The 18,517-nt window shown below is 43.2% G+C and overlaps 1 protein-coding gene across 2 annotated transcripts in view; it reads right to left on the bottom strand.

Annotated features, from left to right (window-relative positions):
* The window catches only part of PRR5L (proline rich 5 like), a 48,548-nt gene extending 34,983 nt beyond the window's left edge, over positions 1-13,565 (bottom strand). The window contains exons 1-3 of one of the 2 annotated variants that reach the window (XM_076344375.1): positions 13,490-13,565; positions 2,222-2,266; positions 1,197-1,470 (exon numbers count right to left, since the gene is read on the bottom strand). In XM_076344375.1, coding sequence (XP_076200490.1) covers positions 1,197-1,366 — 170 coding nt within the window. In that variant the 5' untranslated portion in view covers positions 1,367-1,470; positions 2,222-2,266; positions 13,490-13,565. Of the gene's footprint in view, positions 1-1,196; positions 1,471-2,221; positions 2,267-13,232; positions 13,311-13,489 lie in introns of those variants that run through there. The other variant, XM_076344376.1, reaches the window with a different exon arrangement.
* Positions 13,566-18,517: the final 4,952 nt, after the last annotated feature.

Here is an 18,517-nt window from a genome sequence, read left to right as displayed (position 1 = left end):
CGAGGTGCTGGAGCGTGTCCAGAGGAGGGCAACGAGGCTGGTGAGGGGTCTGGAGAACAAGTCTTATGAGGAGTGGCTGAGGGAACTGGGGTTGTTTAGCCTGGAGAAGAGGAGGCTCGGGGGAGACCTTATCGCGCTCTACAACTACCTGAAAGGAGGTTGTAGCGAGGTGGGTGTCGGTCTCTTCTCCCAAGTAACAAGCGATAGGACCAGAGGAAATGGCCTCAAGTTGCACCAGGAGAGGTTTAGATTGGACGTGAGGAAAAATTTCTTTACTGAAAGAGTGGTTAAACATTGGAACAGGCTGCCCAGGGAAGTGGTTGAGTCCCCATCCCTGGAGGTATTTAAAAGACGAGTAGATGAGGCACTTAGGGACATGGTTTAGTGGGCATGGTGGTGTTGGGTTGATGGTTGGACTCGATGATCTTACAGGTCTTTTCCAACCTTAATGATTCTATGATTCTGTGGGCAACTTATGGCATTTGCACACTTCACGGCCCTCAGCTCACTATCCTGGCACAAAACTGCAATGTTTTTGATGGGCTACTTTTGTGCGACATTAGTAAGCTGAGCTAGGTCAGCAAGAAAGAGAGGTCTGCAGGGTGCAGAGCTGGTGCAAGGTGGCAGAAGGGAAGGTGGGAACACCCACTTTTGGTAGCAGCAGCCCATTAGATCAGATCAGGACATCTCACTCTTCACCCTACACATTGTTTTTCCAGTTGCCATTGCTGCATGACATACACTGCAGACAGGATTTGGCTGTCAATAGGAAATGCTGGTAGAAGCCACAAGCTTAGTGGTTGTCAGAGGAACTTGACTGCGGTAAAAGCTTCATAATATGCAAATAAATGCCTGTTGTGCATTAAGAAACTGGCCTTTATTACAGTACTAGGAATGTGTTCTCTAAATGGTACTTAAAAGATGCAACGTTAACAAAGACCAATTCTGCTTTACTTCAAGACAGTACCTCTGAACAACGTTGGCCAAAAACAAGGCTGAACACTACTAGGTGTAATTTTTTCACCTCCACAGGGGGTTTCAATGCCAGCAAAGCTTGGGCATGCCAAAAATTCATACATGCTTATAAACAGACGAGCTTAACCATAAATGGTCTGAAGCACAAAGATCAGACACACACGGCCCTTATTGCAGGGCTGCTGCAGGGCGAGAGCTCAGCGCAGGTGGGTCCTGCTCACCTGTTCCAAGCAGAGTTGGAGCTGAGCTGCAGAGCCTGCCGGGTTGCCTGGAACCGCGGCAGGTCACTGAGGACTGGAGAGCTCATGAAGCGAGGTCGGGGCCTTCTGAACGAACCCATCTTGTGGAACTGGAGAGCAAAGGATGGAGCTACAGTGAACCCTCCAGTCATAGGGTCAGGTGGAGTGGAGCAGGGCTGTCAGAAAGTCTCTTCTCTTGAAGGTCCAAGCGTCAATCTCAGTGATGTCAACGAGTCTCCAAACCCAAGGACTCAGCCTGCAGCAAAAGCAAAGAGTCAGCCTTGGACTAGCAGTTCCCCACACCATCAGGTTGTGACATGGACATGCACTGCAAGATGATGAAGGAATTTAAGCAGTCCTGCAAAGCGAAGAGAAAGAAAAAGAGCAAGACAGAGAAGGGAGAGGTGAAAATATCCTATCCCATTAGCAGCAAATTTGGGCAAATCTTCTGGAGTTCTTCAACAGCAGCCCCCTTTTCCATCTTGCCCCTTAAATAATGACCCAACACAGCCAGCCAGAAATACAAGCATGGTCTCTTTTTCCATTTCAATTAGCAGAGATGCAAGAACAGAGGTGCCTAAACTCTTCTGCTAGAGGCACTTTACAAATACCTTTAAATACAGTTAGCCATTCAGCCTGTATAAAATAGAAACTGGAGAAAGAGAAAACTATTTCACCAGAAAGGAACAAAGGTGAACAATGGAAGAAAAGATGAACAAACACAATGCTTTTTTTTGAGAAGTGTTGTGCAAGGGAATAAACCCACTTGTTATCAGTCCATTACAAAAAGGATACAATAGGGAGCTTCTGCAGAAGAGGTCTGACAACCAGATATTTTGAGAGTAAGCAGGACTTTTATGTTTGTTTTGTTTTCTACAGAATGAGAAGTAATTGCTAGGCCAAATACGAAATGCACATATTTTCCACTCTGATCATCATCTCCATATAGATGAATATGTAGCCCCAAGTAAACCACAGAAATAGAAGAAGTTAGCTTGGATACAAACCACAAAGAAACTTTGTCAAAGCTTCTGTACTTTGAAATCTTCCCACTTCAGATGAATACAGGCAGTAGATGTAGTTGGCAGTTTGAAGAATGGAGATGTGGGAGAAAGGACAGAGGAGGAAAAAAAAAAACCAAAAAAGTTGTGTAACTGAACTGCACACGAAAGATGTAAAGCAAAATCTTCTCTTTTCTACTACATCTTCAACATGAGGTGAAAGAGATGATCAGCCAAAGAAATGTTGTGTATCTGCACAGTGCTTCTAATTTGACTAGTGCTCAGCTTCAGGAAACTCTTTCCACTCCCCAAACCATAATTAACATGGCTACAAGTGCAACTTTTTTCTGTCTTTAGACAACTCTTGGCTGTCTTTAGAGATGACAAAGCCCAGACAGTCTTTCATGACATGAGCTTAGCCTTGACTGTTGTTGCTTGAAAAGGCAGCAATCTGTTGATTCTGTGGTGGCTCTGTTCCAATTTAAAAAAAAAAAGAAGTCATAACTTTTAGAAATTAAGAATAAATGTAGACTAATACAACCAAATCAGCAGGGGCTTCTGTGTGCATTTTGAAATAACAGTTCATTTGTCATTGCCCACACATTTTCAGTCTGCCAGCAATTTCTCTACTGGCAATTGTAACCACATCAGAAATCATCAGAAGAAAAAAGCTACAGCACCTTGGAGAGCCGAGGGCAGGCTTTTCTCACAACATACCAAAAGGTGTCCGGGAGGCAAAGCATAAGTATAACGGATGTTTCTGTTGCAAAACAAGTGCTTGTGCCAATGTTTGTCATCTCCAAGTTCCAAAGCTGACAGCGTGAGGAGCTGAATGAGTGACAACTCACTTCTCCCAGCAGTGCAGTAAAATTTCTAGCTTAACAATTTTTACACAGGAAAAACAGCATATATTTTTCAGAGCTATAAAATGCAATATAACTGTTACTTTAGATCAGTTATAGGCATCTAACAGGGCTAGAAAGCAGTGGTTAAGATGCCTGTACTAGCCCACAAGCCTCCTCCTATCACTATTCCAGGTGCTGTAAATGCATACAAGTATCTTTCTCCCCACCAATGAAATCATTTTATAAAGCTGCATTTACATTAGTTTGAGTTAGATTAAGTTGCAACGGGAAAGCTTAAATTCAGAACTGTAAATCAGGAGACCAACCTCTGTGCCTTAATATACATATATTTAAAGTTTGTGTAATAAATTCTTTCGCCCGTTCTGTGCAAGTGGTAAAACACCAAGATCAGGAAGGTCTCTCCTGTGCTTGGGCTATGGATTTATGAGACAGATTCCACAGCAGCAGAACTGTGCCATTACACAGGGCCCCACAACAAATTTCCTGAACACTTCTTACCAAGGGAATGTGCTTGTTTCTGCTCACGGAAACATACACGTTGTTTTCCTTAATCTCTGTTAAAGTCACCCAGACAGATAATAACAAGCTCTTGTCTGCGAAGAGCAGATAAGACAGCCCTCTTTCCCCTTCCTCCCCCAACCCCAGTCTGCAATCCCTTGTTACTGTCAAGTCAACCTTACTCTAGGTTCTCATCAGGAATTTAAGACAAGATGTTCAGCTTTAGAACCAGATTCAGAGTCTTATTTTCATTTCTTCAGGATTCAAAGATACAAATCTCTCCTATCTTATCTAAACCGGTAACTGTTAAATGGCAGGCACAGCAAACTGTTACTCTGAAGGCAGCCTAGCCACCAAATGGTATCCAAACATAACTGATCCTCATTTTAACAGAGCTGGAAATGCCAAAGTCTGTGAGAAGGACCATCCTCTGCCCATGCCCACAGCCATTTTAAACTATTTTCAGAGTTTCATAAAGCTCAAAGTATCAGAGCGTTTTACTAGAAAACAGACTTTTGGCACAAGTAGTTTGCAGATCCTGTGCACCTGAAGGTACAACAAAGCACCCAAACCCAACCAAACACTTCCATTAACCAGATTTTCCTTTCACAGCAACCAGTTTCCACTGAAAGTTTTCCCCAGAGCAAGGGAGCCTTGTAAATACTGCTTCATTTTTGCAGGGAAGTTGCATTAGCAGCTTGTTGGCAATGTTCATGGTATGCATTCTGCAGTGTGCAATTTTTTGGCTTTTTACTGAGAGAAACTACCCTTGTGGCAAGAAAGGCATTAACATAGTTATAGGTTAGTAAGAAGCCCTCATAGTATTCAGGCTATTTTAGCTATTGGGAATGAAGAGTGTTTAGCAAAATGCTGAGTACAGCAAGGAACAATTCTCCTCTTCAGTTTGCCGCGAAAATTCTCATAGAATTACGCAGAAATATTCAGAAACAGACATTGTCCTCCTAGAGGCCTTCAGTCCAAACTCCCTCACATCTACAGTCTCCTCTTCCTAAGATTAAAGTGTTTTAGAAGACTACAAAATAAAACCTACTTCTAATAATCATAGTCTTATTATTTATCAACCACAGAACTAGAAAAAGCTTTACAGAGAAGCAATTACTATTTTTCCCCTTTTATACAGAGTGAAGGGAGACACCAGGGTGCAGCATGTTCTAGCCACCAAGCAACACTCTCACCATTGATTATAAAAGGCACGAAGACCTAGAGACTAAAGTGCAGTGACTGCGTAAGAGATACAACCAAACCAAGATAATCTCTCACTGCCACATGCTCCAGCTGGGGCAATGCTTTACGTGGCATCAGGGCATTTCAAACTGCTTGCCAGCTGATATATCCTAAAACATTCCCCAATCTCCTCATCTCACTTAATGACCCTGCACATCTTTTTTGGCTAGAAGCTTATCATAAGTAAGTCAGAGAGAGAGGTATTGTTCTTCCTTCCCTTCCAGCTGTCCTACCCCCTGGTTTTTTTTCTTCTCTTATCCTTGATTATCATCTCAAAACCCAGCTATCAAAACCCTCTAGATCTCTAACAAGGGAGATACGTCATCTGTGTAAAACCCAGGTCTTCAAGTGAGGAAACTCTTCAGAGCTGGAAGTCAATGTTCTCAACTGGGGGAGCAAAGCAGGATGATGAGTCAATCTGACAACAATGTAATTTCATCCACTTGTAATTCATCACATCTGAGTAAACACTTTTAGGATTAATCTGAATCTTTAAAGAGAATAATCAAGCATGGAGACAAATCCTTTTCCAACACACATAGATACAGGCATTTATAAAAACATTACAGTCATCAAGCTAGGGATTTTTTGTCATTTGTTTTCTGTTAGCCATGAAAACCAACAGAGAAATCATTATAAAATGATTTCATGAAAAGACCTTTCCCTCCCAACAGACCATAATACATCTGACTGTCTGGACGAAAAGCAAGATCAGGCAATATACCTAGATATCTCTCTCTCTCTACTAAAGAAAGAATAACCCAAAGAAAAAGTTGGCAGAGATTCCTCCAAATTATGAATCTTCATGATAATCTTGGGCCAAACAAACAAAAAGCCCATGGTAACTGAGATTTAACAAAAGAACAAGACCATTTTAAATTCCTCTGATGCCTTCTCTGCAAGACTCGGAGCAACAGCCACTAATGGAAGTGACAGGGCAGCAAAAACTACAACTGTTTTTCCTTAGAGGAAAACTTGCACCAACACTACCTCACACCAAATTCACACCAAAAAGCCACAAGTCAAAAAGTAACTTTAAACCAGATGGCAAGGGAGGGAAAGGAAGAGCGGAGAAATCACAGGATCCTCAATTCATCCAAACAAGCATTTCCCAGGTCTCCTGAAAAAGAGCAACAGAGAATGAGGGGTTATCCAGATATAAGTGATGTTTTGCCATTTAAATTTTTCTTAGAGGTAAAAAACCAGCCCCTTCATGAAGAAAGATATCCACTTGCCCACTTTCCTCTCCTTTATATGCTTTGTGCAATCGTAACATTGATGACTTATGACCATAAAATACATAAACTGGATACTGCAACATGCACCAGAATTTTTTGTAATGATTTTGGGTGTGGAAGAAGCATAATCTTAAGAAAAATCCCCCCACTGTACTAGGCCTACAGATCCATAATGAGCAGTTTCATCCTACCTCAGACACAAAAAATATGCAGAGAACCATCTAGATTCTTGTTAGCCGATTCTCCTTCCAGCCCAGTAAATCCTTAACAAAGTATGTGATTGGCAAAATCTTTGATTCAAGTTCAACCAACAAGATCTGAAGACACTATTTTTGACAAAAATCCCTCATTTATTTGCTGCGCAGCCATACTGAGAAGTGGAAAAGCAGCTCACAACCTGTAACTTCAAGTCTTTTAGGTCATCACAACTACACATGCACATGTATGAACTTAGTTTATATTCTAAGGAAACACAGATAGCATTTGCCACTGTTAAATTTACAACACATTCAGTTCCTCTTATAGCCCCCAATTGCTCAGTTTCTGAAAAATAAACAAGGTTTGCTTTTCAGAAGGAGAGAAGATGATCAAATCAAGATTTATTCAATAACTAACAAAGGTCCTTTCTGGTTAACATTGATCAGAAGCTGTGTCTTAAATGTATGTCAGAAGTTATTGAAAGCAAGAGTGTAAAAAATTTTGGAGGCAGTCTGAGGCCCAATCTCAAGGCATGGATCTTCCTACACCCTCATCCTTTCATACCTTCACACCTTTGGAAATCTGACTCATGAAACTTTTAGTGCTTAGTTCACAGTCCATCAAAAACAACAGGAATCTAAATATTGGTCTTAATATGGTTTGAGTCAAGCCCTGAAACAGCAAGGAAAAGTGCAGATATTTTCTCTTGTGAGCAGCCCCTCACATAAGGAACAGTATATCTTCAGGTGTGCTCATGCTAGCACCCGGAGCACAGCCCATGCTAAGAGACATTCCCAATTCAGGAAGGTAAATGGAAGAGTGCAAGACCATCCTTCAGGTCTGACAATCTTGTCAGTAGGATTGATTCAAGTTGCAGACTTTAAAAGACAGCTTCTTCCACCCATATATTAATGCCACTTGTTTCTGAAATCCCACTGACAAAACCTGCTCAGAAATTTTGCAAGGCGAGACTCTAGTGAAGCTGTGATAAGGGTTCGCAGGCCACAGGCACACTCAGGGGCCATGCCCCTACTCCTCAGCACAAGGGCAGGATCCAGGCGGGAAGAAAGACAGTGCTCCACCAGCACCTCATTCGGCTGTGCCCCAGATGCTGTCCCATGGCAGAACGCAAGCTGCGTTCCTCAAGCTCTCTGTGCAGGTTACATGCCAGCTGGCAAATGCAGGACTTCAGCCAGCCAAAGCGTATTACCTGCAGCCCCATTGCACACCTCCTGCCAGCCCCTGGCTGGCCCCAGCGTGTGCAGTGCCAAGCGCTGCCGGGGCTGCCTGCCTGCCCACCCCACACCTCCAGTCTGCCCTCCCCACCCTGCACCACGGGAAAGCCCTGACGTATCCCAGGCAGGCTCAGCCCTGGGTGGATGGACCACTCAGTCCTGCAAAACACTCCTTTCATCAAGAGCTCTTGGAGGACTACCAATAAGAGTAAAAATAATTATCTCCATTTTCTGGCTGAGGAAATGAAGTTGCAAAGCCAGTGAAGTGACTTACGCAGGTCTCCCACCTCCCAAGCCAGGATCCTGTTCACCAAACAAAAATAGCCCTCTAAGCTCCTTTAATGAAGCTTTTAAAATTATTTCACAGAGTTGGAGAGAACAAGGATTCATCTGATCTACCTTTCCTTTCCAAAGCTGACTCAATACCAAAAGGTGTCATTTTTTTTTAATTATTATTCTTTTGTTGGGCTGCATGAAAGCAGCAACTTGGTGCCCCATAAATAGTCTGGAGGTGTTCTACTGGCCTCACCTATCCTTAATTAAACTTGATAGATTTTATTGAGATCTATTGAGATGAAGTATGTAAAAGAAGTGACATCAACAGAACATAGGAAAACAGCCCTCTCAATACAAAATGTTGACACTCTGGTATGCACCCATATTTCCAACAATTTTACTGCTACTCTTTGACTACCCAAAACAAGATCTCACCTTCCCTATCTTCCTAGTACACACCCATCTCCACAAATGAGACCCCAGCATCCCTGCCTTCCTCCCCCATCTTTTGCATATTCCCTCTTCAGATTGGACCCACATCATGCCTTTATTCATAATATGTCTCAAACAAATTCACAAACAGATCTAACTTGGCTTTGATAGCAGAGCCATGTAACATTTGAAAGAAACTCAGTGGTTTCCACTTAGTTATGTTTTGAGTTCCTGAGGTTAAAGCAAACCTGAAACTCAAGGTGAAACTTTGCTTAGAGTAAGAGGAAATACATGAGAAGAGGAGGGGGAAAAACCTTTGCTTATATCCCACCATGGTCTGAGAAGCTGCTCTGTAATTCAGAGACCACTGCAACCCCTTTGGAGTTGATGGCCGGTTAGAAGTAAGACTGCTAGTTCACAAATATATACATGATAGTACAATTCCTCATAAAAAAAAGTAAGATATCAGTAATGGCACAGAGCGAGCCAGTTCAATGTGAACTAAAGAGATCAGGTCATAGTAAAGAACATATAGAAAAAGAAATATTTTGTAATATAGGAATAGCAGCTAAGACAGCAAAGTTATTTTGTTCTCTACCACAGGTTTTCTGTGTTATTTCAAAAACATTACTTAATTCTTTGGACTCACATCATTCAAAAATGGAGAAAATTGTTATGGCTATTAAAAGGTGCCACATGTTTGCAAAACACTCTGAAATGTTTGGGTGGAGAAGAGAGGAGAACACCTCATTAGAATCACTTAGCTGATCAGTATGAAGCTAGAGACAAATTTGAATTAGATGCACTAACAACTGATTTAATCTGGTTGAAACAAATTGTATTCCCTGTATAAGCAACTACCACACCAAAAACCTAGCTATGAAAGGTAAGAAGCAAAAACACAGCGGAGTTTCAGAATCATAAAACTGATGGACTGGATTGGGACTGAAAAAATACACTTATCTCTTTGGTTAAATAAGAACCCCATCCAATAGAGAGGAGAAAGGGATAAGAAGGGGAGAAGTGGAGATATATCACCATTTTCTGATTAACTGAAAGTTAGGGGTTTTTAGGCATTCCATAAAGTTGTATCCACGACAGCTTCAGTGACCATCCTTTCAAAATGAGCTCAGTGCAGTGCTGTCCTAATCCATGGCAGCTAGCACAGATTTTTTAAGCAGCAAGCTTATCTTCACCCCTCTTTTGAGTTTCACCCACCAAGACGTAGCTCACTTCAGACAGCAGAGTTAAAATCACCATTGCTTTGTCTCCAATTCTATAGCAAGGCTTTACTCAAGCTGTTACACTCTAAAACCCACAACTGATTTAATAGCAAACTAGTACTCCAAGGAGCTCAGGCCCCCAGTTCAGTGGCCTATGTTATTCCCAGGCCTACCAGTCTTAAACTCTGTTGATTACCAGAATGACTTTTAATCAGTACAGCTATATGGGAACAAGCCATAGCATGAAAACAAGAAAAAAACGATGACACACATGTAAATAGTTATTTCCTTCCACTGTCAGGAATAGCATTTAATAGATGCACTAGTAAGTGCATCCCTACTGGAGCAAAACAGGCTAGGAATGTATCACTTGAATGACATACGTATGAGTAAGCTATCAAACTTTTTGCTGTAGAAAAGGCCTTTGGATTGAATCAACAAATGTGTTTTCAAACCCAGAAACTAACTTAGCAGCTTCAGCCTGTTTCCAATAACTCCCAAGTAACATCTGCTATAAAATTCAGGAAATACGTGTATTAACTGATTCAAAACAAACTACATTGAACAGTCTGTAGAGATCACAGCAGTTTTGCTTAGCATACGGAGAAGCTGTTGGCTCGTATTTGAAAGGAATAAAAGCCATAGCTGCTCAACAAGTAAACTGTTCATATTCGGTAGTTACATGAGCAGCAGAACTACAACAGCCTTGCTCTCTCACATCACAGTCCCTTCTGAATTTCACACGTGCAGAAGGGGATAACCCCCACCAAAAGCCCTTTCTTCAGCATGGGCTCTAAAAACATTTTCACAAAGCTCAGAGAAACTTTATACTTTTAGACCTTTCCTTCCTTGGTCAAATCTGGTGAAATTCACAAACTAATTGATAAAGTTACAAGAGAGGAACAGACAAGGGAGAGCCACAGGGATGCTTTCTTAAAGATGCCAGGCAGAAGCATGGACGGGGGGAGAACACAGTTTCAGAAGCAAAAAAGTTGTATCAGTCTAAATGTAATGACATGTTTAATTTTCTAGGAATGTTAATCAGAAAGCATGCAGGATACACTTCATCAAAATCAAACAAAACGTCAGCAACTGCATTTATTTTAGGCACTATCTCTGCTGCAACTAGAGTGACTATCATCTTTGTGCTTTCTTGCACTTCATACTTACTCCTTTTTATTTTTGTTTTCACATTCCTGTTGTTGTTATTAAAAATATAAATATACCCCACATTTTTAACCCTGGGGCTACAAAACATGGCAGTTAAGTAGCCTGCTCATACATCACAGCCAACCCTCAGCCAGCTCTAGTATAACCAGGTTTTTGCTAAAATTCTCAGCACAATCTACCATCCTCTGAGTTGCACTAAGCCCCATCTCTGTAGTAAGAACGGGTTGTTATGCCCTACTGAATAAGCCCTGGAACCCAGCACATACTTAGTCAGTGTATATTTATGCTTGAATTCACATCAGCAGAAACAATGAGTACAAAAGGCCATGCATTATGGGGAAAAAAAAACCACAAATACTACAGGTGCCTAGAAAAGTCACATATGAAAACTGAACTCATTAAAAATGAGTTACAAAAAGGATACAATTCTAGTACTTATTTGCCTGGTACTTCTAAGCCCTTGATGATGCATTCAAGTGCCATTCCTCCACTCTTTCCATAAGAATGGAAACTACATCTACTTATTTCTCAAATAAAAGGTTAAATATCTTACCTATTCTGTGTGAAGATACAGGTTGCTGGAAATTTAAGGAATTGAAATTCTTCCAAAAGGGACTGAGGAGTCAGTAAACACTACCTGTGTTCCAGCTGAACTTTGAAAGTGAACATTGGAAGTCTTATCAGAGTCTCAGCTGACATCAGACAGCCCATAAACACACTGCATAATTACAAAGAATTTTATCTTGAAGGCCGAAGACAAATGCAAAACTGTCACCTTGACTCCGCTGTAAAACTGCCAAAAGGAAATATTGCTATTAAATTGACATAGCAAAAAAGACTCCCATATGGGCTTGAGTGTGCTTGAACTTCCCTGCCCACTCTTGGCACTGCCAACTTGCAGGTACCATCCATGTAGAACCCAGTGCAATCCACCGTACCTGACTTGACAGCTATTTCAACCAGAGATTCAGGACACCCTCATCATAGACAACCACAGAATAATCTACCTCTGGAAAAGCTTCTTCCTAGCTTCACCAAAAAGTAGCTGTTTATTGACCCAAGTCCAAGAATTTTCCTCCCTCCGATATGTTATAGAAGCCTATGGCACTAAAATCTTAGCAAGAATGCCATACGTTGTCCGTGAACTGTGTATCAAGAGCATACATTATCTTAGATTACTGTGAAATTTTCATTTACTTGGGATGTGAAGTCTGCTTTTTTCTTGTGTTTTGGAACACAAGAGAATAATTTTATTTTTTTAGTTCAGTACTTTGGTACCACTTTTAAGTTCATGAATCTCTTACACGTTAGAGCTAAAAGAAAAGTCGCAAAACTTCTGTGGGAAACTCTCAGCACTCTGCACCCTGTGTGACAGGTCAATCACTCACAATGGTCCCTCTTGGCTGTAAAAAATATAAATACCTTTAACAGGAGAAATAGAATCTAAACAGCAAAAAAAAGAATGCAAGTGCTTTTACATCACAATTCTCCACTTACCTACATAGAAATGCCATTAGATTTGGGTTGCTACCACAGATTATGCTCTCAAACCTAATATCCTTCACATGGCTGTAAAATAGCTGGCATAACTTACTGCACATATTTTCAGCTATAGGTCATTTTTTATTGCCAAAATGCTAACAAAGTTCTTCACAGGGGACAGGATTTTACCCCGAGCTAGATGGTTTCCTAGTTTCAGGAAAGTCAGTTTATCAGGAGAGCACAATGTCTTGTCTCCACTGATCTATCTACACGATTAGGGACTACGTTGGACTATGGCATCTGTTTTAGAAAAAAACTACGTAGCCTACACATCAGCTTCTGGGTCTTGTGCATGCTCAAGAGTGAAATAAGATGTATGTGTATATACATTAAGTATGCATGCAAATACAGCACTATATGCAAGATGTAAACAGCTCTTGCACACTGATCCAGGTACCGATGAATTCTGCATAACTGAAACCTTTCATACCACAAAATTGCAGCATTGCCTATAAATACACTCAGCACTTGTTGCTGACAAACAAAAAATCCCTCTAGTCGAGACAGCCCTCTTACATGAACAAATCATCATATGACTGGAAAAGGCAGAAAAAAAAGAGCTGTGCTTTGGACTATTCTTTTCAGCATAGACAGCCAGGAGCTATGCTGTGTTGACTGGGGTCACTGCTGGCATGATGCGTGGCTGTGGCTGATGTTCCGCAGAGAAGAAGGTGGCAGTGGACAGGTTTGGCAGTTGAAGGAACCTAAAAGTAGACTACGTCCGCGAAAATGGAAAGCACTGTAAATATTCCTAGGGCAGGGACGCTCTGAGTGCTTGTCAGGGAAACAAGGGTGGCATCACCATGGGGGAGAGGCCCCAGGGAAGAGAGAAAGGGATGGAACTGCACTTCACTTTTTTAAACAGGCGGCCTGCTACTCTCGGCTTTTGTCTCCTCTTGCATCGGCTATGTACTAATTCAGTTTATTTAGAAAAAGAGGGGAGAAAAATATCTTTCCCTTCACCCCCGGTTTCAGAATTATTGTGTCTCCTGGGGGGAAGGGTTAGACTGAGACATTTGGTTTGGAAATGACTCACTCGGCAGTGCTACGGAGCCGGAGGGTCTATTTTTAATATTTTTAAATGGAGAACTTACCCAGGTTTTATGCCTGCGCTTTGCTTCAGAGGCACCGCCGGGCGAGGGGAGCCGGCTCAGCCCGCTCCCTTCCGCAAGCCGCCCCCCGGTAAGCATCCCCTTCGCACCGCCAACGGCCCCCTTTTGATGCCAGCATCGCTGCCAGCTCCGCTGCCTCCGCGGGCAGGGCAGACGTGCCCGGCCGCCGCCGAAACCCCCGCGGCCGCGCAGCCCCCTCCCCGCGGAGGCCAGCGCCCGACAGCGCCTCTCGCACTCACCCCCGCTGGGCTGCAGAGCGGGCGGCTGCGAGGGGCGCGCCGCTCCGCACTCCGCCGCCGCCGACCGACGGACGTGCTGCCTCTTCGCCGCGATCTGGCGAAATTTGCCACCAACCGGCCAGGATTTTACACTTCCTGGCTGCCGGCCAGCTTTATTTTTACAATCTGCCTCTTGCTGGCTCCTCCCAGCAGAGACAAAAGGCGGCCAGGCCGAGCCGAGCCGGGCCGGGCCGGGCCGGGCGGAGCGGGGGCAGCCGGGCCGGCCCCGCGGGGGCAGCGGGGGCTGCCTCCCCCGGCCTCCCACCCCGCAGCGGGGTGGGGGAAGCCCGCCCCGACCCGTCCCGGCAGAGTCAGGAAGTTTAAATTCTTCTGACCTTTAGCGAAAGAAAGGGAAGGGAAAGGATGGAGGAGCTCCGGAGGCCCTTCCCGGGGCAGGGCGGCCGGCCCGGGCCCCGCGGGCGCTCCGCCGCCGCCCCCCGGGGCGCCTCCCCGGACCTGGCGGGGCGGTCGCTCCCAGGGGTCTCGCCGACTCGGCCGAGAGATGCTTGGAGCTGCCGCCGGCTCCTCGCAGGCCTGGCTCGGGGCGCGGAATTTGCCTTCACACCGAGCTATAGATAAAGAAACGGGTCGTTATGGCCAATAAAACGTGCAGCACGGGGGAAGGGGATGTGCCGTTTAAAGATAGGGCTTATTTTATTTTGATCTCACGGTTCAAGGTTCCTCTGGCAGCCGCAGCCCCGTGCAGTTTGCTCTGTTCAGCTGTCACGGTCTGCAGCAGGTATCAGACAGGAAACTGCTGAAAAAAAATCACGTGTAATTCGGGGTCCTCAAGGAGATTAAAAAGCCGCAATTAGTTGCAGTCAGTGAGCAATCACACGGAACGTGTAACTCAAATAGTGACGCCGACTTTTGGAGAGCTACTCATTAATTTAAAGTGCTGAGATTTTTGAGCGTTTAAAGGGGACAGACCAAGTCTGTAAAATAGTATCGTTTTCTTTAACTGCTTAAGAGGCTTTTGTGAATTAATTTATGCACGGTACTGCTGATGCTTGGTAACCCAATGCACTCCTTGTTGAGAGAATTCAAATCATAACTTTACAACTCAGTTGCATCTGGTCTTAAAATGAGAAAAGCTGATGCTACTCTGGAACCAGTATGTTAATCCATCAGCCCATGCTGGGCTCCTCTAACACTTTTAAGTTGTTCTGTAGACACCCATAGCAAGCTTAGATGAGAACACTTGCCGTATATGTTTGTAGGAGAGGTATTCTCATGTCTCTCTTCCTCCTTTTCTATCTCCAGATGTGTAAAACAAAGACTCACTGAGGTACTGTGGACCTTACCTGCTGCCCATTGCTGCTACTAGTTATACAAGTAGGATTTACTATTATGAACATGAAATCAGTACCTGGGGCTCGCAGACAGGACTTTACTGCAAGCTATATGAACACATACAAAAACATGTTTCCTGTCCCAGACTGATGTGGCATATGATGAGAGTTGATACCTACCCAGCACATAAAATTTTAGTGCATCTGTAAATCTACTAACAATCAAAAGTGCATATTGTCATTCATTGTGCACCTGCTTTTCAAGCCAACAGTTGCTAATTTTTCCAAGACAGCATTGCTGAAGTGGAGTTTGAGTGGTGGTCTCAATCTGTGGCTCATGACATAGCCAGGAAGTGACCGCCTCTATGGGTAGATTGACTGCAGAAGCAAGGATGTGATTTATCATAGTTGAACTGTTCTTGATGGGCCAGCAACAATCCTAAGGAATTTGCAGGTGAAGAGAATGGTGATCGGACATACCTGGTCAGGTGGCATGCTCCCATCTGAGAGAAATTCTCAGGTTTTCTAAAAAAAACCAGCACACAGGCTGGCATCTTTCCCCAAATTTTCACTCACATGGTTATGAATCAAAACTTGACAATACATTTCAGGTGTGGGACAAATACCTGCACATGCAGAGTTGTGGAACTCTGGGTTAATGAGGGGGAAGCTGTTCGCCATACCCATGTGGTTCTAGCTTCAGCACTACCACCAAGGGACATCATTGCCACAACACAGACTTACTGTGACCATCCTGATGTATGGCTGGACTCCCACTTGTGGGAGAAGAGGGAGGAAAGAGCTGAAAAGACCCCTGCCACTGCACCGGGAGGAAGCGGGAGGTCCTCTTTGATTTCCTCATTAGGAAGAAGTGAGGCTTCTGTGGAAAGAAAGGAGTCCTTGCCACTGGGAGTAAGGGCCCCCAGTTATCTTATGCAGGAGCATAGGTGCAGGGAAGGCTTTAATATATGGCAAAGGCAGACAAGAAAGACAATTAGAAACATTAGCCCAGCAGAGAGAGATAAAAGACTTAGGTGGGATTCATTTTACCTAACTTTAGCTATCTGAGATTATGCAAAACACACCTAGCTTTCAAAGTTAGGTAAGGTAAATCCTGCCCTAAAGCTTACCCGAGTGAAATAGGGTTGCAGTGAAAGGGATCTGAAGAGAAACGAGTTATGTTTAGATTGACAGATGAGAAAAATGACCTTTAATAGCTCCTTTTTCCCTTTTAGCTTTGGTTAGAGTAAAAAGAGAAGAATATGGTTTCTAAAGAAAGCTCTTTGCCTTACATAGACAAGTGATAATTTACAGACATCTGCTCTCAGCACCGAAGTCGATGCATGGTGCAAATGGACTGCTGTGCGCTTTGTCTGAGACGAATCAACTCTTCTGTGGCCTTGTTCAAGTCTACAGCATCGTCTCAGAGAACTGAAAAGCAGGCAAATTGACAACATCAATGAGTTGCTACAGACATTTATATAATGAACAGATATGTGAAAAATAGCTGCAGTCTTAATTTTGTTTTTGACACTCTGCCTCAACACCACACATCCTCTCTGCAGTATACTCTATAGCAAGACAGCCCTGAGCACACACACGTCTTGCTCTCACACAGCCTGGTGTTCAATAAGAGCCAAACCACAAGAGTTGTGACTAACAGATGTGACCTTTTATTGGTTTGCTTTATAATGCATTTGATGATGAGATGAATCCACAACATACCGCCTTTGCTTTGGCTGTGTGATCCAACAGGTCTTCAGCATCACGTGCTTCCCAGAAATGAGTTCTGGGAAAAGACCCACAGTGTGGTCTACAAGGAGGGCAATGAAGAGAGTCATAATTTCTGAAGACCATTCCTAATTCTGGCACTAATTTTCAAAGAGCTGAGGGTTGCAGCTGAACCAGGTTAAGAGGTCACCATCCTTCCGTTTATTCTTATCCTATCCACCAAAGATCTCTTTCCCTTTCCATCTGCTGGGATAGCATGTACTTGCTCCAGCTGTCCAATGAAAGGGGAGGGGGGGGGGGCCACACGGACAAGTGAGAAAAAATTGACTTCAACTAAAGTGGATGATTTTGACAGCAAAGGATTAGGCACTAGCTACACTTCAATTTACCTTGCAGATTCTAGTAAGGAGTGTGGGGCAGACAGCTGGGGATATGCTGGGAGTAGCAACCTCCTATCCCAGCTCAGACAGTGAGGACAAAAAGTCTGGCAGTCCTCAGTGACATTGTGCAAATTATTTAACAATGCGGTTCACCTTTCTCTTAGGGCTGTAGTGAGAAAATTCCATGTATCAGTGATGCTATGAAGCTTAAACAACTCCTGCAAAGAGAACAAAAAAAATTATTTTTTTCTTTAGTTTTCTTTTAATATTCATTTTTATGGTTTCAAGCTTGGGGAGGCGAGGGGAAGGGAGGGAAACACCTCCAAGCTGTGGGGTTGAGGGTACATTATTCTGTTAATTTTACAAGTCAAAGCTCTGGCACAAATGATATTCAGGAAACAAAATGTAATTCCACAGGGAAAAATGCAGCTATACTACATCTGGCAAAAAGTGATTAAAATCACAGCTATTCATTGGGAAGAAGGATTCTCAGAAGCTGTAACGCTGAAAAAGACCTAAAATAGCAGGAGAGCAGACAGTAAATTAGACATGCCTGTAATTTGAGATGACAGGAGGGGGGAAAAAAACAGAAACAAGAAAACAATGGGATAGTAGGGTTCATAAACAGAAACTGTAACAAAGGCCTCTGTTAGTGGTATTGTAGTGTAAACCCCCTGGAATACTGCATTCAGTCCTGAACATCTTCTCATCAAAAAGACATCAGCAAACATAAAGGAATTAATTTTTTTTAAAAGTAGAAGTGATGAGGATTGATTTAGAGACGCTGTCATATGAGTTGAAAGAGCTAAATACAGCTGTGCACAGTGTGTAGGATACAAAGCTACAAAAAGTAGGCACCGTGGGAGAACAACTATTTAGGTTTGCAGAAGTGAGAGCATTATTATTGTGAGGAAGGAGAAACTAGGATGAAATGAGGCAAAAAGATTAGGATGAGTACTGTTACAATGGCTTGGCTGTAAGATCCACTGCCTGGTGGAGCAGTTGCTCCGGGAGACTTCTTGCGGTATTTTAAATAAGCACAACACTAGTGTTTATCCCTTGGCCTACCAAGCACAGTGGGCTAGTTGATCTTTTACAGAGGAATTTTCCATCTCTAATTTCCGTGTTTCTAAAGCTTCCTCCTCTGTAGAGCACTGTTTGTCATGTCAGTGCAAACCTCCGAGGAGAAGACAAACAAACTAGCCCACAGGGAGAGAAGATCTAAATGAAGAAAAGAACTAAAGCATGTTTGTATGTGATACTTCACAGTCACACCACAAATCATAGCCAGGCAAAGGCAGTGGCAACCAGCCTTCTTTATATTGACCCCTGCTAGAAACCATAATATAAATTTCCAAAGGACACAAGCAAGCAGAACAGACCCTTCTTTCCACCCTCCTGCTTTAATTTGTCCCATCCCACTCCTGAGTTCATTTGTCTCTCCAGCATATCCATCTGCTCCATCTCCCTCTTGCCTTTCATCCCCAAGGTCAGTAAACTGAATGTTTAAATTCATTACTTAGTATCCTATACATACATCCTAAACGCTGTCTAACCTTTCTAACCTAACTTTAGATATAAGTTTC

This window comes from Aptenodytes patagonicus, chromosome 7 (genome assembly GCF_965638725.1).
Source record: "Aptenodytes patagonicus chromosome 7, bAptPat1.pri.cur, whole genome shotgun sequence".
NCBI lineage: Eukaryota > Metazoa > Chordata > Aves > Sphenisciformes > Spheniscidae > Aptenodytes > Aptenodytes patagonicus.
Note: the sequence above shows the minus strand (reverse complement) of the source record. Positions and strands in the feature narration are given on the sequence as shown.